At 44.8% G+C, this 23,266-nt stretch overlaps 1 protein-coding gene across 2 annotated transcripts in view; it reads left to right on the forward strand.

The window, feature by feature from the left end:
* MYO5B (myosin VB) overlaps window positions 1-23,266 on the forward strand; it is a 172,605-nt gene that overhangs the window by 76,472 nt on the left and 72,867 nt on the right. For both annotated transcript variants that reach the window (XM_071580010.1, XM_071580011.1), the window contains exons 11-17: window positions 759-840; window positions 2,361-2,501; window positions 9,871-9,993; window positions 11,358-11,441; window positions 16,625-16,774; window positions 17,397-17,494; window positions 22,908-22,994. In XM_071580010.1, the coding sequence (XP_071436111.1) occupies window positions 759-840; window positions 2,361-2,501; window positions 9,871-9,993; window positions 11,358-11,441; window positions 16,625-16,774; window positions 17,397-17,494; window positions 22,908-22,994 (765 nt within the window). The remainder of the gene's footprint in view (window positions 1-758; window positions 841-2,360; window positions 2,502-9,870; window positions 9,994-11,357; window positions 11,442-16,624; window positions 16,775-17,396; window positions 17,495-22,907; window positions 22,995-23,266) is intronic.

A 23,266-nucleotide genomic window follows, 5' to 3' on the forward strand; every position in this document is an offset into this window, starting at 1 on the left:
GCCCCAGGGGCTCTGCTGGCTCTCTGCTGCTTACCTGTAATTTATGTTGCTAAAACTGCATCTTTGTTCCTTTCTGATTGTGACTAGGAAGCCAGCTTTGAGCTTGGTTTGGAGTTGATCTGTGGAAGGGTGGGATAATATTTTGTTGAGGGGAGTTTTGGAAGCTGATGAAGAAGGGGAATCACTGAGTCCAGTGCCAAATTCCCTCTAAGAAACATGGAATTGGAGCTGAAATCATAGTTTTCCCCCTCTGCCTTCCAGAAGTTGCTTGCTCACGTGTGTCCAATTTTTGTGCTAACAGAGATGCAGTACAGAAGCTATAATTACAAATTTAATACCTTCCTTTTCTGCTCTATTGAATTCCATTAAAAATAGCATGTTGGGTCTTTTAAGGCAGACACTCCTGCTTCTTCATCACCTTTGCAGTGAATATATTTGGACTTAATATTTCATAATATTTTTCCCCAAGAGAGGCTGTTACATTTCTTGTTTCAGACAGCTCTTCTGCCTGATGGGCAGGAAGCTGCAGTCGTGCCAAATATCTCATTCGTGCATAGCAGGAGAGACCTCTTGAATCCCTTGAGTTGTGCCAAGGAAAGAGATGTTTTGAGGAATAAATTGTAGATCTGGGATAGAAGAAATGCAAGGAGACAGTTGAATAACTGGTGTTCCCCATCACACAGATGCAGGAAAAATAAAAAAAAAATAGATTTTGAGACAAAGCAACGCTTAATGCTGATTTATTCATTGCTTTGCAGGTTTGAAACTTTTGAAGTGAATAGCTTTGAACAGTTTTGTATCAACTATGCCAACGAAAAGCTCCAGCAGCAGTTCAACTCGGTAAGGTCAGCTTGGAAACGTTCCATTAAACTTAGCAGAAGATGTAACAAGGCAGGATTGTTGTTTGTCTGGTTTCTGCTTAGTGGGATTTACCTGCAGCCTGGACAGATCGGATGGTCAGCATGGATGTAGTCCCTGGGATACCTCTCTCCTGGGTGTTGCATTGAAGTGGCACTGAATATTCCCATCAAATTGAAAAACACTCCTTGGATATATAAACTTGATGCTGGAAATAGGTTTGCATGTTTTTTATGCAGAGTTTTAAGTGAGCATATAATTTGCCTTTTCCTTGGTGTAGTTTCAGTCCCAAAGTGAAACCTGGATGGTCTCATGCCAAGTCCTGATTTCCAGTGTAGGTTAAAATAAAGTATGGGTGTGGAAACCTGCCCATTAAGTGTGACTTTAACCTATGAAATGAAAACTCTGCATTAAATAGCAGGATTGGACACACTTTGCACTTTTCACTTGGGCGTGCCTCACAAAATCCAGAAATTTTTCTGTTTTGTTTTACTAGAAAAAAGTGCTTACCTGCACTGGAAATGAAACTTAGAAGGGGATTGTTTTCTGCTTTGTTGTAAGCAGGGAAAAATTGGTATCAGTTTCAGGATGCAAAGGAAAACTTGTTAAATTTGAGCAGCAGATTAGCTTGGCCCCTTGAAACATTATCATATGCATGGACATGAACATTTGCAGTCTATCTAAGGCATCAGATAGATCACTGCTGCTAAAAATGAAAAGTAAATTATGGATTGTATTTGCACTATTCATATCTTACTTGGTATGTCTAACTATCACTTCTGAAGCTTATAAATTCAAACTCTGAGATGACATGTTTGAAGAGATTTTAAAAAGCTATCTTTGAAGGAAAAAAGTGTATTTGAAAGATCATTTTTAATATGCTTTAGAGTATCTCAGAAGTAGCCAAAGACAATTTCTCTGCTTGGGCAGAGTCTGAGATACATAAGCCATGCAGAGATTTTAAATTTTTTTTATTATACATTTTTTTAAATAAGAATGTGCAATAGAAGTGTTCCTGAGTCAGTGAGATGCTGCTGCTGATACCCATTCTAGGATGATGGGTGCTCTTTGTGAAGCCTTTCTTGCAGATGGACACACACTCTCAGCCCTGGCTCAGCTCCTGCTGCAGGTCACTGCTTTAATCAGCAGAGCAATAAAGGAGGGAGGGATTTTTGTCAGCCCAAAAGATATATGTGTCATTGCCACTTCAATATATGGCTTCCACCTCAATGTAGTGACAGCTTCAGTCATTTTCTAGTGAAAGTCATTTAAAGCCTTATTTTCCCCTGCCCCGTGGTTTCCTGGTGTAGTGCTTTTATTTTCCTTGCCAGAAGCTAAACTGTGTAAATGGCAGTGTCTGGACAAGGGAATGTGAGGCACCTAAATCCTCTATGACTTCTGGATGTACTTGTGGAATGCTGCACTCCAGTGGGGACAGGGAGGGGGTGTGTGAGGGGCTGTTTGGGTCATGGTCAATAACTCTGCTGTTCTTCCACACCCAGCACGTGTTTAAACTGGAGCAAGAAGAGTACATGAAGGAGGGAATCCCTTGGACTCTCATAGATTTCTACGATAACCAGCCCTGCATAGACCTTATAGAGGCTAAACTTGGGATCCTGGACCTGCTGGATGAAGAGTGCAAGGTAAAGAGGACCACTCACCTTTTCACTAGTGTTTCTCCAAAAGGATAAATAATAGGCTTTAACCTGAGTTATCCTGTAAGGGAGTAAACACACATGTTGCTGTTAAGGGTTGGCTGTTGGCATTTGCTTTGCTTTAGAACACTTCAGAGCCTCCTTGGCTACCAGCCTGGGTACCTGATCTCATCCAGTGCTTCTGTCTGTGGCCTGGCTCTACTTAGGAATAACCATTGCTTGAGATGTGATTTCTTTGGTGTTGTCCAGGAGATGGAGTTCCTCCCTGTCTCAAGCCTTATTTTGTCTTGAGGGAGACCCGAGTCCTCTCGCTGTGGGTATTTGTAGTAAAGCTGATTGCATTTAGTGCACAGAATTCAGAGACTTGTAATGCTGGAGAGCAGTTTGCTCTCTTTTATACTCTTTCTCTCATACAAACCAAAATTAAATTTGGTTTAAAAGTTGAGAAGAAAGGCCAGAATGGCAACTTTCTTGAGAGTCCTAAGAAAGGTTGAACTCCTTGTTAATGCCTTGTTCAGCCATGAATTATCAAATATACTTGGGAATAAGAATTGTCAGATGGGAGATTCTCTTGAGATTTTTTTGGAGGTCTTTGGTGCTGAAGATGTCCTGTTGGAAGGGGACAGGGACAGCCCTCCTGCTGCATGTGACTGCCCTGAGGAGCCTCAGGCTGCTTTTGCTGTGTTGTGATCCAACAAGTTGGCCTTGGGAAGAGTTTTCGTTGAGGGTGAGATTGATTTTGTGCCAGGAAATGTCTTGCTGATTGCAGAAGGGCTTTGAGCATCTTTGCACAAGGGCAGGGAGGGATGAGGCAAAGGCTGGTGGGAGAGCTGAAGAAGGGAAAGGGCCATCAACACGATAACCAGGGTGATAAGAAGGACATAAAGAAGTCCTCTTGGCTCTGTGGGATCCACAAGCAGAGGACAGATGTGGTGGCCTGGGAACATGAGTGCCACATTGCATCAGAAGGAAAGGTTTTGGATTCATTATTTAGACTAATTTCCCTGCTGGAATGGATTTAAGGAGATGTATAACCTGAGTTTGTCTGGGAAAGGGGTAACCTGTCAAGTGTTTTTTCTTCTTTAGGTGATAGGACTGCTTTTCCAGGCACAGTGGGGCTGTCCCAACCTGCACATCCCCATCTCAGCTGGGGTACAGACACTCCATCTATCTCCTTGTTATGACCCAGACTTGGGGCTTCCACTTTCCAAAACTGCTGTCTGGAAGACCCCTCAAAAATGAGAACAAATTAAACTTAATTTCATGTCCTTAAAAATAGCACCTCAGCCAGTGGTGGCTTGGAAGGAGGTCAGAGTGTTTGCATGATATTCAGTATGTTTTCTTCTGGTCTCTGTGCTATAAGGCCTGTTAAGTTTTTCAGGCTCAAAGTGTCTCCTGGATGCTTTGAGGACCATAATGAAGTTTTCCTTGTGCCTTGTTGGGAATAACACCTTTGTCTCCTCTCTGGAGCACCTGGCACTGGTTGCTGCTGGTGACATTCCAGTAGACAGAGCAACTCCCATGCACCACCAGTAATATGGGCAGCTTTGCTGTAGATGTGCCTACTACTCCTTTTTTTCATCCATGCTTATTTTTTGACCAAAACAAATGAAACACAAGATCCATTCCCCACCCCAGATCAAATGCCAGTTATCTGGTAATTTACATGTCAGTGGGGGATGCTGCCATTAGTCACAAGCCCTTATTACAGGCCCTGTAATCATGTCTTTTATAATAACCAGCAAGTGTTCTCCAGTTTTATGAATATTTCTGCAAAATCTGTCAACTGAAAGCACTGGTTTATGGATGAAACCCTTTACCCACATGGAAATGTTTCACCTCTCAGGGTGGGACCACAGTAGTGTAATTGCACATCACCTCATTAGGACATACAGTCGTGGGTAAATGTACTCTGGGACTTTGAAAGGGCATTGAGGGGATCCTGGCTACATAATGAAGCATTAGCACAAATGCAGAGGGTTTGTCAAATAATGTTCTTGCTTCACAGTATGGATGGTTTTTTAATCTTTAATGTGTGGATGAGGAGGAGGTGGTTGGGTATGTGCTGAAGCAGTTCAGCTAGCAAAGGTCATGTGAGAGTCTTGTCCCTATTTAGAGGAAAATTGAAACAGGAATTGGCAGTGAAAGAGGACTCTTCAACTGAGATTGGAGTGTTAAGAACAGTACCTGTCTCATGAAAGCAGATGAGGAAACCCTTAGTTCCTAGAACAGGCTTTAAGATACAGAATCATAGAATCACAGAATGGTTTGGGTTGGAAAGGACCTCAAAGCCCATCCAGTTCCATCCCCTGCCATGGGCAGGGACACCTTCCACTATCCCAGGTTGCTCCAAGCCCTGTCCAACCTGGCCTTGGACACTTGCAGGGATCCAGGGGCAGCCACAACTTCTCTTGGCAACCTATGCTAGGGCCTCTCACCCTTCCAGCCAGGAATTCCTTCCCAATATCCCATAACCCTGCCCTCTGGCAGCATGGAGCCAATCCCCCTTGTTCTGTCCCTTCATGGCTTTGTGAAAAGTCCCTCTTCAGGAGGGAGGTGTTTATGTTTGGGTTTTTTAAGACAGCTTTGAACTCTTAGGATTTGGAAGCTGTTGTAGAATTAGTAGGGTTTGAGGTGGCTTTTTCAGCTTATTTGGTCCTACCTCCATTACGTCCTTGCTCTGCCCAGGAACCCTTATAATCCCCATGGACTGTGACCTGTGTCCTCTGCTAAGTGACTGTGGAGTCCTCAAAGAGCCTTTTCCAGTTTGCTACACTGGAGTTTGACCTGCTTGGAGCTTTTAGGATATCTTGGTTTTGGTTTGGAGGAACAGCAGGAGTTCATGTCCCATGCACTGTGGTGATGTGATGTTGAAGTGCTCAAGCACAAATGGAGGAGCCTGAAGAGATGGGAAAGGGCAGAAGGGCATCTAGGTGAATCTTCTTGTGGTGGGCTGTGAAGTGTGAATGGAATCACCATGAGACAAAGAGGGGTGGTAGTACATAATTTGGAATGAGAGCCAAGTCCTTGAGGAGAGCAAGGAGATAAATGTAGAGCCTATCAGAAGAAGTGAGCCAAAAGGAGGGAGGCTGTCTTCTGAAAATCCAGCTGTGAGATGATTGCTTGGGTGTCTGGAATGCATTTGGGGTATGGTTGCACTTTTTGTGAGGGGACAGCACACTTCTTAGGAAGACTTTGAAGGCTTTGAGGTTGGAGGGAACATACAAAGAGTGACTTTCACTCTCTGGAGAGGAGCAGCCAGCCAGGGCTGGTTTTTCAAGAGATTTAAATTATCCTCAAAGGAAATGGAAACCCTCTGAGAAGGGCAGTCAAGTCTCTGACAAAGTTGGATGAGCTGTCCTGCTTTTCAGGCTGAAACTATGTGCCCTATGGTAGAGCTGCTTGTCTTCCATGTCCTTCCCAAGTCCTTTGGGTAAGGCTCTCAGGCACAGTGTGATTCTGGGGTAGACTTGGTGATCCTTGGGAGTTCTTTCCAACTCAGGACATTCTGTGATTCTGTTTGGGAGTACAGTCAGAGGCAGCTGTGGATGCCAAGGTTTCTCCATAAGGTCTCCTGCAACTTCACTGCTTTCTGGATTTTTTCTGTCCTGTTGGGGTGGGAGTAGAAATGAAAAAAATCTGTGAAAAAGAGGAAAGGTATCCATTAGCATGAAATGCATCCAGATGGGTTCAGTCAAGAACAGGCTGTTTGCAAGGATTCATGTGTCAATTATGGCATTGTTGTCCAAGATTTGTTAGGGATCTTAGTGAAATCCTTTCTGTTGAGGAGCAGCCTGACCCTGAGGCTGCCAAAGGGGCGATGTGTCTTACCAAACCCACAGACTCCCTCATGTTCTTGAACTCTTTTGTGGCTCTGGTTTGTGTTTAATGGCACGTTGCCATTGTGTTATGCTGTTAATGTGCCAAATGCATTTTCTAATGTTGTTCAAAAGATGCTCTTTAACCTTTCCTGTGTCCTTCTGTCAAGTGCCAGAAACACTGAAGTCTGTTTCTGGCTGACTGCTTTCCAATCCCACTTGTCTCCGCACATCGCTGTGAACTTGGATATCTGAGCAAATGTGTTTTCCTTGTCTGGACTCATTAGTTTTTGGAGCATCAGAAACCAGCACGTTGCCTTCCTGTGCTGCCCTGTCCTGTCCAGGGGGATTTCTGCACCACAAACAGATACAGGGAGGTTGAACCTCTGGGCTTTCCTTTCAGGCAGGCCGTCCCATCTGATGGCAGAATAACCTCCCCTATGTCATGCTGTCAGCTTTGATGACTTCAAAGTCAGGCACATCACTTGCAGTGGAACGTGTCTCTGGAGTGCAGAGGAAGCCCAGGCTCTTTTCAGGCTTTAATTCGTGTTGGAGTTACAGACAAGGGAAATAAAATGTAGATACCTTCCAGAGGGTTCACTTTTAGATCATTAGATTTGAATCATAGAATCCGTAGAATGGTTTGGGTTCGAAGGGACCTTAAAGGCCATTTTTTTCCAACACCCCTGCTATGGGTAGGGACACCTCCCACTATCCCAAATTGCTTCAAGCCCTGTCCAGCCTGGCCTTGGACACTTCCAGGGATCCAGGGGCAGCCACAACTTCTCTGCCCAACCTGTGCCAGGGCCTGTCCACCCTCACAGAGAAGAATTTCTTCCCAATATTCCATCTAAATCTACCCTCCTTCAGGTTAAAGCCAATGACCTGTAGGTTTCATCCGTTTAACTGTTCTCCTGTTGGAGGTGATGGTGCAAGGAAGACCTGGCAGCTCCAGGCAGCTCCTCAGCTTGGCTGTTTGGTGATCTTGGTTGTTTCTTTGCCCTGGGATGCAAAATGGGCAGACTTGAGCCCGTGGGGCTGACCCTGGTCATACTGGGTGGGTTTGATTTCAGTTGCAGTAGCTCCTGGCAGCTCAGAGGACAGTGTGTGGAGAGGGGAGGTGACACTGGCCAGGGTTATGCTGTCCCACCAATTTCATGCAGAGTGACAGAGGCACAGCAAGGAGGGCGAGCAGAATCAGTGACCTTGTGCTATTTCTGGTGTAAGTTTTACCTTGTTTAAAGATTCCACACAAAACTTGCAAGGCAGTTGCTTTTCCTCTTCCTCATCCCCTAAAAAAAAGGTGAGATAGTCTCTAAATAACTTTCTCAGTGGCTCTGAAGGCCTTAAACTGCCAAGCTAATACCAAAAGCTGTTATAACAGTGCAGATAAAGGCGCTGTTAGTTTTTATCTCTGGAACTTGGTCCCTATCAGGTGCTTCCCAGGCAGCTAAAAATACCCAAGGCTGCAGGGCAGTGAGCAGGGTATGGCAAAACCCTCTTTCTGGGAGGCAGGAGCGATGCCTTTGAAGTTCAACTCTGAGATAAGCAGGTTTTTCAGCAAAGTGGATGGCCTAGAAAAGAGCTGGTGGAGGGTAAATCTGCTCCCTGTAGCATCTGATGGCTCAGATGCTCCTGCTCTGCACCTGTGGCTTAGTCCTGAACAGGAGGTACCCAGTGATAGCTCCAGAAAGAATGTCTTTTACATATAAATATTAAATATAACTGATGAAAAGAAACCCATCTGCATTTATATAACTCTGTAGTTCAAACATGTAGGTCTATCTTGCGTAAATAAAACATGTATATAATTGCATAACTAAGTGCCTTTTAATATTTATATATACTCTGTGTTGTTTCTATCTGTATCCATAATTGGCTACACTTAAAAACTGTGAAATATAAATAAATCTGGGATAGCATGGTGTGCATGAGTGGATGCTGCATTTAATTCACCCCTGTTAATGGGGATGGGCAGGACATTCTTATCCCTGTGTCCAGGAACCCTTCTGGTGTGTTTTGGTTTGCTGTCATGAAATCAAAGGCTGTTTCAGAGCAGCATAGAGAAATATTACTCATCTGTCTCAAGTGTTCCTTCTCACTGTTTGCTGCCCCTATTCCCTGTGTCATTTTTCATACAGAGATCTGTGTAAATTCCTCATGGTTAATCCAGAGCTCTCCCTGATGCTGCACAGTTGTTCAGTGGTCTCTAGGCTTTTGTCTGATGTTAAATATTGCCTAACACTTTTCTCCTGGCTCTTCTCTTTTTCTAACCTCAATTATACAGTCAGCCTTTTTTTTTTTTGTCAAATATTGTGTCTATGTGTGTGTATGTGCAGCCATTCCTGTCCTATTGACAGTGAGAGATCCATGGGATGGCAATAACCCCACCAGCTGTGACTTGCAGCCCTCACTCTTTGTTTCCTTTAATTTTCAAAAATTTTATTTTATGACAAGCTTGTTGGGCTGGAAAAGTGCAAAATAAAAGATATGTACAGCCATGGTGCTTTCCTCAAAATGCCTTTATGTTTTTTGGAAAGTTTTGGGGGTTTTGGTTGGTTTGCAGGGAGGAATATAAATTTTATATAAATATAAACGAATGAGTCTTTATGGGAAGGACAATGATGCATTTAATATTAGAAATTGCAGCATATTGTTATATGCTGCTATGCTGCTATATGTGCTTAGAAAATAATAAAACAAAAGAAATTGACAGTATATGGCATTAACTTAATTTTAATGTTATTTAGTGTGTAAAACCTGAAGGTTCTGGGAAGGAAGGAAAGCTCAAACCTTCCTTTAGCTGCTGATTTGTGAAAGCCCCTTCACTTGCTGTGAGGTGTTCTTTTAAGTCTTTGCAGTTTTTTAGAATTTCTCCATTCTCTGCCCCATTCTACCAAAGGAATTTCTTAGGCAACACCTGATATCTTGATGTACAGTGTCCAAATCCTTTCAAGTGTGGGTTGACATGGGATTTTGCATCCTGGTTTCAGTGTGAATAGGAGGCAGCAGGAGGGTTTGGCATCCAGGATATCTGTGGCACAGGAGATTGGATTGTGGGAGGGGATGTGGAAATCATGTGGCAGTTGTGTGGGTTTGAAGTATCAGCCCTGTGTGTAACTGGGATTGGGATCCAAGTGATCCCAAAGAGGCAGAGATTTCTTAAGAATTATGATTTTATTATTATTTAATTTTAGTATGTAAAAGAATGGTATTATCATTATTTTAAATTAAATAAGCCAGAACTTCCTGCGTGTTGTCTTGGATGGCAGTTTTCTGGAACCATTCATTCACCAAAAATAGAATTAATAAAGTGGTGTTGTTACCTGAGCAATTAGTGTAACTGAAGTGTAAAAACACTTCCTTAATTTTTTTTATTTTGTTTTTTATTTCCCTGCAACAGCTGTTCTGTCTGTTGGAACAGCACTGGCATTTGGGTGTTGATCACTTGAAATGAAATTTTAGTGTTTTTGCCAAGAATATACAAGAAAATAAAGTAGCACACACTGCTATAACTGGTCCATTTCCCCCCTGTGCAGGTTCCCAAGGGCACTGACCAGAACTGGGCACAGAAACTCTACGACCGCCACAGCTCCAACCAGCACTTCCAGAAGCCTCGAATGTCCAACACCTCCTTCATCATCCTGCACTTCACTGATAAGGTACCTGGGGCTGGAAGTGGGAGGTGCACAGAGGGCAAAGAACAGCCATGTGAGGGAAAATTGGTTTGTAGCCCCAGTGAGCTGCGTTTTGGTGATAGAGGTGCCTGATTGGCAGTAATTTCCCCTCGGTGCTCGAGTCTAGCTCAGCTCTGAGGAACTTCAGACTCAGAACTATTCTCCTCTAAGCTGTAAATTGTTGTGGTTTCTGGATGAGAGTGAAATCCTCTTTCTCAGAGCTGCAGCAAAATGAGTTTCTGTAAGGGCAGCTTGACAGAAAATGTGTTGGAAGAGGGAATTATTTTTGAAGAGGCAGAGCTGTGAGTGTCAGCAAGGCACAGTGTGGGCAGGAGGTGAGAGGTGATCCTGTGCTGATCCCACCTTTTTGAGGGAGAGAAGATGCCAACTGTGGGACTAAACTAGACTAAATCCCAGTGTCTGGTGCTGTAGGGATTTGTTCATGGGCTCCAACTTCACCAAAACCCTGATGTGACAGGTGTCAGTCGCAGCAAATAAGAATCTCAAAGCTTGCAGTTATCCAAAACACACATTTGTGAGGAAAATAAGAAATGATACCAAGCCAGGGATGTGTCTGAGGAGCCACTCAACATGTAGGTGCTGTTGTGCCATACAGGTGCTTCTCCTAACCAGGTTGGCCTTGGATGAGAGGCACTTTTCATGGCAGAGGCTGGGACTCACCTTTCCTTAGTCAAGTGGTTTTACACTTGCATCCTTCACAAACAATATCTCTTTGCAAGTTTTCCTGTTTTTTTTGGTTGGTTTTGTTTTGTTTTGTTTGGTTTTGTTTGGTTGGTTGGTTTTGTTTTGTTTTGTTTGGTTTTGTTTGGTTGGTTGGTTTTGTTGGGGTTTTTTTTGTTGTTTTTTTTTTTTTAATCTGTGGTCACTTATTTCAGGCAATTTCAAATGTTAAAAAAACCCTTTCTCTTCTGTGCTCTCCAAATTACACTTCTAAAAATGTTTTTCTAAGTTCCTTTTTGCATCCCAACCCTCTGCAATTTCAAAAACTAAGAGACCTACGAGAGACAGGGCATCTTTTGAGGTTTATTGATTAGCTTACAAGATGAGGAATGAACAAAAGAGCTTGTAGAGTTACTGATGATCTTTGCATTATTTTACCCCTGGTTTCCATACAGAGCAAAAAGAAACAATCTGTGTTTGCTGTAAGGATTTTACTTTCATTCAGATTCACTTCTTTTGGTAAAAAGTGACCTTCAAATTCCACTTGTTCCCTCCTCTCCCCCCCTCAGGTTTCTTGGGTCAGCTCCTGACAGCAGGGGAGGGGTGAGAGCACCTTGTCCCTGTGCAGTTTGTCTTTACCCTCTGAGCTTCCTTTTGTCTCCTGACAGGTGGAATACCAGAGTGAGGGGTTTCTGGAGAAGAACAGGGACACTGTGTATGAGGAACAGATCAACATCCTGAAAGCCAGCAAGGTAAAAGCAGTAAATCATGGCAGTGATCCTGGCTAGAGCCAAATTCTGTGTTCCTGTGTCACACCATGGCATGTTGAGTTTGTGAACATGTAGTTGCCTCCAGCCACCAACAGCAAGTAAAAATGGAAAATAAGTGGGATGTGGAGGAGGGAGAAAGGGGTAGTGGGAGGTGCTGGGTGTGGATGTGTGTGGTTGAGTGTGTTCTCTCACCCTGATGTGAAGTATCCTGTCAAAACGCTTTGCAAAAGTAATTTCCAAACCTACTGCTCCTCTTCCTCCTTTTTGGGTCACCAAGAGCCAAAATTAGGAATAGCTATTTTAACAGCTTAACTCTTGCTTGGAGCTCCCTACCCATCATCTGAAGGTGTTACCATAGAATCAGAATGTGGTTTGGGTTGGAAGAGACCTTAGAGATTATCTCAATCCAACCCCCTGCCGTGGGCAAGGGCACCTTCCACTGGACCAGATTGCTCAAAATGAAGGTGATCCTGGGGTTAGAAGCCATGGCCAGCAGTGTAGTCTGTGTGTTTTGGGTAGCCTTGATGACTCTATCACCCATCCATATGAAAATAGCTGTTCATATTAGCTGTAGTCCAACCTACCTGTCCCTATGTCTTCTAATTAATAATTAGTATGCCAAAAATAGGGTTAATATGCAGTGCTGGAAGTGTTACCCAAACTCTGAGACATTCCAGCTGCTGTGGAGCTGGTTTACACCACTGCCAATATATAATTTTAACAAATTAACTCATGTTGATGATCACACTGCCCCTCCCGTGTTACAAGATTTCATGTCTCATACCTTTGTTCTCCTGAGTGTTGTAGAAACACCTTGTCAACATCTCATTGCTTCAAGTGCCAACAAGGGATGTATTGGTTGACCTTGGTCTCCTGGTAAAGAGCATTTTGACTCTCAGTGTTTAAAATCTCTGGCAGTCCTGTGGGCAAGGGACTTTTTGGGATGTTGGAAGCAGAGGAGCAGGAGCTGTGGGGCTGTGCAGGCTTTGCTGTGGGTCCTGCCTGCAGTAAAAAGGCATTTGGCAATGGAGTTGGAGACTTTACAGTTTTATGTGTAAATTGAGCAGATTTTACACTGACTTCCAGTACCAGACTCTTCTTCTCCATGAGCACTAGGGTGGATTGGGTTAAAAGTGTCAATACCACAGACATCTAAGGAATTTCAAATACTTGGTGTGTTAAAAACAGACCCAAAGTTCTTCCCTGCAGCCCTGAGTCTTTCATTGTCAATTAATGAATTGAAGTTTCATAGACAACCTCATCCCTTCCAGGGTAGCTTTTCTTAAGGACTTATTGCTAAAATCCAGCCCTACAAAGTCCAACACACCATCCAGCAGCCAAATCAAGGCTGCAGGACCTTGGGGCACTGTTGTGCCACCAAAAACCTTGTGTGTGGTTTAAGGAAGGAATGCATCTGCTTTTATCCAAAACATTTCAGAGCCTTCCACACCACAGGGCAGTATGTTAAATTGGCCTGGGGTTTTTTTTGCATTACAGGTTTTGAACCCCCCTGCATGTTGCAAGCAGATGTGTCACAATATCCATATTACTCCTCTTTGTGCCTCTCTCCCTTGAGTTTACTTCTGGCTATCACCTTATAAATGCCACCCTAAATCAGGAGTGGGGTAAGGGGAGATGGAGGAAATACTATTTTAAAGAGCATTTTATGCAGGAGTTTGTTCCTGTCAAAGTTCAGAGATGAGAATGGTAAATTATTTGACTGTTGTGAGTGACTTGCCCCATGTCCCAGGAAGGAATTTCTATGAAGATGACAGGATGAGCAATTTTCTCATCCATGGAGGTAGTTGTGACCTTAACAACTGTGAAGCTGGACATTAATAATGCCCAAATCAAGAGCTCTGCATGTTCAGGAAGCTTCCCAGGGTAAAATCTGGGCATGATTAAAGCTTATTAGAAATGCCAGGTAGCCTCCAAGAATAATTGATGCTGTATGATGAATTATTTAGCCAGTGTTAAACTTGCTGGTGGAGTCAGTGCTGCAGAAATGACAGTGTTTGGTAGAGATTTCTATTTGACTTGGTTGCAGAGGAAAGATGTAATTCATTGGATAATGTGTTGTGGAGTGTTGGGGACCCTGAAATTCATTCTTTAAAAGTAAAAAAGTTTTCTCTGTCATATATAGGGACTATAATGTAATACCAGAGCAGACTGGAAGTTTGTTTAATAGGTAAAGAAACCCTACTCCTAGCAACTGGTTTGCTTCAATGGAAAAAACCTAAAGAAACTAGAAAAAAACCCCCAAACCACAAACAACCCACTGAAACCCCCCTAAAAATTAATGTGTCTTGGGACCAAAGGTTTGAGCTTTCCTGTCCTACAAACTAAGGCAATGCTCCTTGGGATCAACTGTTTGAACCCTGTGACTTCAGGGTGGTGGCTTTGTAAGTGATACCAACATCTGCATTTGTGATCACAGAATGGTTTGGGTTGGAAGGGACCTTAAACACCATCTTGTTCCACCCCCTGCCATGGACAGGAACACCTTGCACTATCCCAGGTTCTTCCAAGCCCCATCCAACCTGGCCTTGGACAATTCCAGGGATGGGGCAGCCACAGCTTCTCTGATCCCGCACAAAACTCTCACTTGGCTCTGAGAACATTTGGGAGATAGTTTGAGGAATTTCTGCCTTTAAGGCTTTTCTTCAATAACATGGGGGCAGTGACTTTATCAGCCTGTGCTGGTCTGTCCTGGGAAGAAGAGCAGCAGGAGCATCTTCACCTTCCTCCTGGAAAGCCTCTAAACCCCAATGATCTGCTCTTGGTTTCCCTAATCCCTGTTTGCCAGCAGATTGTGTTACCCTGATTTTTTTGCCTCTTGCCTGCCATGTGCCCTCCAGGGCCATAAACAAATAAAAACAATTTTCTTCTGCTGTAAAAAGCAACCTGGTCTCTCTGAACCAAAGAGCGCCGCAGTGCCAGTGCTGAGTCTGCTCCTCAGATGTGCTAATTTGACTAAAACTTCAATTTGTGCTGCCAAAGGTTGTGCTGTGAGGACTTTGTCCTATCCTCAGGACCAGGCCTGTACACAGTATTCACCTCATTCTTCTTTGTATGCCCACTGAGGTGATGTGGAGGGCAAGGGGGAACACTGAGTTTAACACAGAAAGGACCTAAACACCTCTCCATCAACAAGCACGTGGCTGATGAAGCACTCCCACCAAGGCAGAACTGCCTTCTGCTAATTAGAATGCAATCACTGTCATCAACAAGATGGTGAAAGAGACTTCATAAAGCAGCTAATTAGCTCTGTAAGCACTGGTCAGCTAGAACAGTTGAGAGTTTATATTCTTTGAATTAAAGAAACTGATTGAAATACTGATGGAGAGCATACAGGCATGCTGCAAAGGGATTATGCTCCAGTTCTCTCTAATTACTAATAATGCACTGATGGTTTTGACCCTGTGGAATAGATCCTGTGCTGCTAAAGATGAACCCAATTTCACCAGGTTTGCAGTATGCTGAGCTGGAAGCTCAGCTCTGAGATCCTTCCCCAGGAACAGGCAATGCAGTTACCAATGGCAAGTGGATGGAGGGATTGATGGCACTCCCAGTTGTGTGTTCAGAGGATATTTTGAAATCCAAAATTACAGCCAGGGGTTTTAGCACATCGTCAAGTGTGAGATGGTGATGCAGAGCCTGTGTTGGATGTCTTCCAGCACCAAACCTGTGCCATCCAAACATCCTGTGTTTGCAGGAGTCAAAGCATCCAAGGCAGTGACATGTCACCCAAGTACAACAGCTGTCAGATGTATTTTTTGGGGGGTAAAGGGTCAGGCAAAGAAGGAGTTAGCCTTTATTCTGGTAAGAGTTGAGTGAGCCACAGAGATAAAAATAAAAACTGTGAGTATAAAGCAGATCCTTAGAAGGCACTGTCCCAGAGTCTTCAGGCAATTTTTTTATGTATTGCAAATTAGTTTCTTTCCACAGTGCTATTTAAGCTGCCAGGCTGACAAGCTGTGAGAACAGTCCATGGGATTAGGGCTGGAAATGATCCTCTCTCAGTCCAGGGATGTGGCAGAGATCCTTCATGACGTGGGGACTGTCCATTTGTGTCTATGAAGTGGTAAACCCCTGCAGTCTTCTTGGGATCTTCATGGAAATGGCAGCCAGGTTTGGCTCTTGGAGGAGCCTGGGTGGGATGGAGGCAGGAACACTTGCAGTGCAACAATGCTGCCTCATGTCGGTGTTTTTGGGGACTTGTCAGGCACAGCATGCCATGGACAAGGCAAGCTGATTTTCTCCCTCAGATGCTCCAGCATCAGCTTGGTGACACATGAAATCCCAGCTCCTGACACAGGCATTTTAATATTTTCCCTCTAGTGTAAATGCAGGGTGGCTGTAGCCAGTGTGGGTGCAGAGATGGATTCAAGATGTGAAAATTTAACAGCCCTGCTATCCAGACCAGATTTATGGTGACTTACTTAATATTCAAGTTCCCTGGCCTAATGCAAATTTGAATATCCTGCTCCTTAAATAATAATAAGAAAAAGACATTAAGTGCATTTGCCAGCTCACCTGTTCTCCCATTTATGAAGTGGAAATGTTGCTGCTGGCTGGCCAGAAATCCTGGACTTTAGGGATCTGAGGAGCTAAATGTGGTGCATCTAAGGCTGTGGAATGGTGGTCCTGCCCACCACCTTATATGTTCAGCTGATAGGCAGGTAATTAGTGAGGAAGGGATGGTGTCTCTTAATTGTTTGGAGAAGCAGGGGTGCCTCTGGGGCCATGGTGGGACCTTGTCTTGTGGAGACCCCATTCCAGGGGTGTGTGCTGTGCAGGCAGCATCTTGCTGTGGTTAGAACTGGATGAGTACTCTGAAACCAAGACTTGGGAGCAAAAGTCACCTCACGTTCAGGAGGTTTTGTGCCTTGGCAAGACTTCAGCCATCCAGCCTTTTTTTTTTTTTTTTTTTGGCTAATTAGATTTAATATGCACATTCCAAGGATTCATGAACAACAGTGTGAATGGTCAGTGGTCCTACTGCTGTGGTTTATGTAGACAATGCTTCTTGATTTCACTTTTCTTGCCCTTTTTACCCTTCCAGGTTTAAAATGGGTGAAGAATGACCTGAGCGATGTGACTCGGGTGAGTTTATTCCCCAACAAGCATGGCCTGAGGTTCTCAACTTTTGTCTTTTGTTTTAGTATCAAATGGTGGCAGATTTATTCCTTGAAGAGAAGGATGCTGCGCCCAGCACTCCCATGGGAAAAGGAACACCCAGAATCAGCGTCCGTTCTGCCAGACCAGGAATCAAAGCTGCCAACAAGGAACACAAGAAAACAGTGGGGCACCAGGTAGTGTATGATTTGAGTGAGTCAGTCAACAACAGGGGAATCCAGTCAAGGTCTTGCTGCTTCTTTTTCCTTCAGTTTGAATCATAGATAAATAAAAAGCGGTTGGGGATGGAAAGAGACTTTCCTATGACCCATGTTTGGCTGTTGAATTTTCAATAACTTCTGGCAGTGTCTCTGGAAGAGCAGGGTAGAGTAGTCTTGACTGGAAGTAGCTGAGAGGTCTGAGGAGGGTGGAGGCCACTCTAGGATTCACTGGGCTGTGTCCCAATGTACTGTGGAACTCATAAATTGAAACAACTTCAGAATAAGAGCATTTTTTCTCTGGTGTGAACAGTCAAGCAGTGCAACAGAGGCCCAGAATGGTTGTGCTGCCTCCACCCTTGAAGATGTTTCAGAGACCCAGTTGGGTAGAGTTCTGAGCAAACTCTTGTTGCTCATGAACCTTGAGCTGGAAGTTCTCACCCTGCCAGTGCCTTCTCTGAATTCTCTGGGCAGGTGGGGAGGTTCACACTGTGTCAAACCCAGGGACTGGCACCCTAGGTGGCTTGTGACACCCACCAGCTTGGGCTGCACAGCTACAGCACCTTCCACACTCCTCAAAATGAGTGGTTTTGTCTTCCAGTTCCGCAACTCGCTGCATTTGCTGATGGAGACCCTGAATGCCACCACCCCACACTACGTGCGCTGCATCAAACCCAACGACGAGAAGCTCCCCTTTAAGTAAGTGAGATTTAATACGAGCAAGTGTGTTCAGCTTTATGCCAACAGAGTGTGCTCTGGACTCCTTCCCTTGCTAAAGACATTGTTCCCTCCTTGTGATGTTGCTCCTGTCACTGGAAGGTTCATATATTTTGCTGGAGTCACTTTTTTGGGTTTCATTGTGTGGTTTTTGTGCGTCTGAAATGAAGACTAATTCAGTTTATAGTATTTCATAGATATACTCTGCTAATACTGAGCATCCATGCTTTGCAGTACTTGGGTCTTTGTGCAATTTCATCTCAGACTTGCTTTGATTTAAGTAGTTACAGTCCCACACAGTGAAAAGAGGAAGAAATGAAAATGCAGAGATAGGTAGTGGGCTTGTAAAATGAACAGAAATGTTTTGGTGCCTCCAAAATAGATGCAGAGAGAGTAAAGACGTGACTTGTATCAGTTTCAGGCAGGTTTCCAGGTGAGTGAACAGCTGAAGCAAAAAGCCAGCCTTGATCTTCCTCCATAGTTTCGGGATGTATTGCAAGCAGTGAGCACTCTGACCAGAGATCTCTTAGTCTGGTTTGGCCTCTTGGTCGTGTCTTTGTACCCAGTTTTGTTCCCTGTAATTCCAAAACAAGCTTGGCATCATGTTGTGATGTCCTCTAAATGCTTGAACTGCTTTAAGAAGGTTGTGATTGTAACCCCTCACTCAGCGGGGAGGCTCTTCCCTGCAGATGATCCAGTGCAGGCTGAGTGCTCCCAGTGAGGACAGTGTGACTTCAGAGGGCAGAGACAGCTCCAATAGCGTGCTGAAAGGGGGGGTGAAGCACCTGTGAACAGGCTCACCCTTGGTCATGATGTGCTGGTGGAGATGTATCCACTAGGAAGTTCCTGGCGTGACTCTTCTCCCCCTGCAAACAGCAAGGTGAAAAGTATTAAAGGTTAGAAGACATTAAGAAACTGGCTTATATTTAACTGATTCCTTAGATGATTAGTTACCAGCTCTGGAGAAGGCTGTGTTGGCTGTCTGCTGGGATGGCAGTTTCTGTGCTCTGCTGTACATATTGTTTTTGAGGTACTGGAGCTGTTTAGGGCCTCACCTCAGTCTCCTGTTGCCTATTGTAATGGTTGTCCATTTAAATGAAATTCAGGATTATGCTTTGTGATTGTTTTCTTTAGAAAAAAACACAAAAGTGTTTTCTGACTTGCTGCAGTGAAAGTGTTGAGGATATTCTGTGTGGTGAAATGTTTTTACCTTTCCAAAAGATGTTTCTAAGAATCCATATCCACATCCAACTATACTTTTGGCTCATCCATCTTCACTTCTCTGCCTTTAACTTTTCAATTCAGTGTTTCATGTGATGCTCAGCATACAGTTAATATAATTTCATAAATATCTTGGCTCCTGGTTGTCAAGTAATTATTTTAATTAACTCAGTTGTACTTCCAAGAGTTATGGGTAGCAAATACCAAGAGGATAATTCTGCCAGTGTCTGCTCACAGTCTGAGTGATGCCTTGGTCTGATGTGATGTTCCCCATCTGGTGAATGGCAGAGTTTTCCAAGCTCAGGGTTTTGGGAAGAAAGAAAAAGCCAAAATAGACACAAGGATGGTTCTGGAGGAGGTTATTTTGGGTTGGGGTGGTGGGGTTGCATCCCCTTCTACCAGTTCTGGTTCAGGTGTCTTCCAAGGGGGTTTTCTCCAAGAGGTGATTTCCCTCCTCGCCCACCACTGATTGCTTAATTGATACTGTGCTCTGAGAATCTTGGTCAATATTGATCTTGCTGCCGTCAGCTTGAGGAATGTATATCACCAGCTTGACTTGAATAAAATCACAGAATCGTTTAGTCTGGAAAAGCCCTCCCAGCCCATGAAGCCCACCCTGTGCCAGATGCTGACCTTGAGCACTGAGTGCCACATCCAGTCATTCCTTGGACTCCTTCAAGAATGGGGACTTCGCCACCTCCCTGGGCAGCCCTTTCCAAGGCCTGACCACCCTTTCCAGGAAGAAATTCCTCCTGATGTCCAACCTGCCCCTCCTCATGTACAACCTGAGGCCATTCCCTCTCCTCCTGTCCCTGTTCCCTAGAGCAGAGCCTGACCCCCAAAGCTCTCCCCTCCTTTCAGGGAGTTTCAGACAGCAAGAAGGTCCACCCTGAGCCTCCTTTTCTCCAGACTGAGCCCCCCCAGCTCCCTCAGCCCCTTCTCATCAGACTTACCCCCTAAATTCTATTTGCTTATATGCAAAACTTGGGTGTGGAGAATATTGGGGTGGCTGTAAAACAGTCTGTGTTTCAGAGACACGTGTGCTGGAAAATGCACAGTGCCAGGAGGCATCTGTGAAGTGGAACATCAGTGTCACTCTTCTGGGGTAGCACTGATGTGGTATTTTGTAGTGGGCAGAACACTCAGTGTTACCTTCGTTGTTCAGTGAGAAAACAAGTTTCCTTTTCCTAAAACATCACATTTTTCAGCTCACAAGAGCATCATGTTTTTTGTTAAAATGAGGTGTTTATCTTGGAGAAAAGACCCAATAGCAGCCTTTCAGTACCTACAGGGGTGAGCAAGAGGACAAAATCATGCTCTTAACGCCGGTGTGTAGCGGGAGGACAGGAGTCAATAGCCCTGAATTGATATGAGAGGTTCTGACTGGAGATAATCCAACGTGTTTTTTCTCCCTGAGGACAGTCTATCAATGGAGGAGTCTGCCCAGAGAGCTTGTGCAACCTCCATCTTCACAGGTTTTCAGCTTTTGCCTGGATAAAGTCCTGAGCTGTGGGTCTGCCCCCATAGCTGGCCCAGCTTTCAAATGTAGGAGTTTGGACTAGAGGCTTCAAGTCTCTTGCACCCAGAATTCCTTCCATTCCTACATTACAATGCCGTGAAAAGACAAGATTTGCAATGAGGGAGAGGAGTGTCAGACTTCAATCCTGTTAGAAGCATTAGCTTCATGCAGTGATATTTGCTGCATCTGGCTGTAGGCTGTGTCTGAGGTTAAGGAGAAGACTTCAAAAGGCTGATGTGCAAGGGGAATGCCTGACAAGGTTGTCCCTTTGTCAGTTTTCCTTTTAAATTCTGGTTCAGACATTTGTGATCTTTTACTTGGGTTCCCAGGCCAAGAGCAACTTGCTGGTTGCTGCTACCTGCTGTGGCAAGGAAAAGAAGTATAAAATAACATGTTTAGTCCCACTTTCAAGCTCTTTATTTCAGGATTAGCCCATAGCTGGAGCTGTTGCTGATAGATGAGTGCAGCCTCTCTGGTTACTGCATTTCACCCCCTCTAAGCAGGGCTTGGCTGTGTTGCAGTTTCCCTCGTGTACAATGTGGATTGCCCTGGGATCTTCCAGGTCTGAAGTTTCCCTGTCGATCTGCCAGTCCTGTTTATTATTTATTGTTATGGAAATTGTACCCTTGTGGGTTCTTCCTTGAAGTGAGTGACAGTCCAGACTTGATTTTTCACCCTGCGTAGTGTTGGTGGTGTTGCAGTGAATAACTTGCTTGTAGACTTGACAGGTCCAGGGAATTGAAAAAAGCACAGGGAAGGGGGGGAGTACTTCCCATGCTGCTTTTGCACAGCAGAGATCAGGCAGAATTATTCATATAGTCTTGACTTGCAGGTGTAAATGTTTCTTGGGCTTTTAGAGAGGGACAAGCAGATACCTGAGAAGCTTCCCTTTTTCTGGAAACCTCACACAGCTATCTATGTACATGTGTATTTATGAGTCCAAGCTTGATGCAGGGACCTCTTCCAGGGTCTTCCAGAGCTGAAGAGCTGGGACCTTTTTGTGCATTCACTGTTCAGGTGAGAGGAGGGAGCAGCAATGAGGGACACTGAATGATAGAATCATAGAATGGATTGGGTTGGAAAAGACCTCCGAGATCATCAAGTCCAACCCTTGGTCCAACTCCAGTCCCTTTACCAGATCATGGCACTCAGTGCCACGGCCAAGCTGAGTTGAAAAACCTTCAGGGATGGGGAATCCACCCCCTCTCTGGGCAGCCCATTCCAATGCCTGAGCACTCTCTCTGCAAAGGAGTTTTTTCTGCTCTCCAACTTCAATTTGCCCTGGCAGAGCTTGAGCCCATCGTGCCCCCTTGTCCTATTGCTGAGTGCCTGGGAGAAGAGACCAACCCCCACCTGGCCAGAACTTCCCTTCAGGGAGTTCCAGACAGTGCTGAGGTCACCTCTGAGCCTCCTCTTCTCCAGGCTGAACACCCCCAGCTCCCTCAGCCTCTCCCCACAGCACTTGTGCTCCAGTCCCTTCTCCACCCTCGTTGCTCTTCTCTTCTCAGTTGAATTGGAAGAGACCTCTGAGATCATCAAGTCCAACCCTTGATCCAACCCCACTGTAATCTCCAGCCCACGGCACAGAGTGCCGTGGGCTGGTGATCACAGTGGGGTTGGATCAAGACATGTTGGATTCTCTGTCCCTGGAGGTGTATCAGAGGACACTCAGTGCCACATCCAGTCCCTTCTCCAGCCTCATTGCTCTTCTCTGGCCCCGCTCCAGCCCCTCAATCTCTTTCCTCAACTGAGGGGCCCAGAACTGAACACAACACTCAAGGTGTGGCCTCCCCAAGGCAGAGTCCAGGGGAAGGGTCACTGCCCTGGGCCTGCTGGCCACGCTAGTTTTGGTCCAGGGCAGGGTACCTGAACTCACTCTGTGCCAAGATAGTTCAGGCTGGGAGTGGGTTCAAGCCAGGAGCCCGAGAGGGCACAGCCCAAATATTCACCTGGAAGTTGTCATGAAGTGTTTTGCCACAAATTACTGGTGTAAATGAGATGCCAGTGGAAAGGGATGGTGCCAGCTGGAAAGAACAGGGCAGAAACCCCTTGAATTTCCACATGATGCCTGCCAAAGGTGTTAGTCAGGAATATGAGCACCACTGTTCTTGGTAAACTTAGTCTGCAAACCTGTGGGACCTGGTTTTGGTATGAAATTGAATATATCAGACTTATTTTGCTGTTAAATTTGATTTCTGGACCTTATAACTGCACAAGTAATACTGTCTGGTTCATCAGGCAGCTTGTGGTGGGGGAGCCTGTTCCCTTCTGTATTGTAATTGTATTGCTTTACAAAGCTGGATAGATTATGCCCGTAGGGACTAATTAATTGTCATCTTATCCGAAGATCACTACTTGGCATTGATAGTGGGTTAGTAGCAAGACCTGTTGTACTTGTAAAGCACAGTGCCTTGTGACATGGAGAGAAGATGTGTGACATCTGTGCAGCCTGTTCCCAAAGCAAGGCATGGGTTGTCCTGAGATTTGTGAGGGAATAACTATGGATGTAAAAGAATGGAGGATGGTTTTATTCGACCTCTTTACTAATGATGAGAGCAGAAGAAAATTCCTGCCTCTGCAAGAGTTGCTATCAGGTGGGTTGTCAGTGTGGGTTCCTTATCCCTGTGTTAATCTCTATCCCAAATACCATTGCAGATTTGATCCAAAGAGAGCGGTGCAGCAGCTGAGAGCCTGTGGAGTGCTGGAGACCATCCGGATCAGTGCAGCTGGATTCCCATCCAGGTACTGGGCTGGGTGTTTGCCGTGGGGGGATTTACCCAGCAAATTCATTATCCCCCATCCCTGGAAGTGTCCAAGGCCAAGCTGGATGGGCTTGGAGCTACCTGGTCTAGTGGAAGGTGTCCTTGCCCATGGCAGAAGGTTGGAAGAAGATGAGCTTTAAGGTCCCTTCCAACCCAAAGCATTCTGTGATTACCTGAGGCATGGGAGGGAGAAGGAAACACCAGTGTTTTCAGGAAAAACAGTGCTTATTTAGGTTCTTTAAAACCAGGGTA

This window comes from Pithys albifrons, chromosome Z (assembly GCF_047495875.1).
Source record: "Pithys albifrons albifrons isolate INPA30051 chromosome Z, PitAlb_v1, whole genome shotgun sequence".
Lineage (NCBI taxonomy): Eukaryota > Metazoa > Chordata > Aves > Passeriformes > Thamnophilidae > Pithys > Pithys albifrons.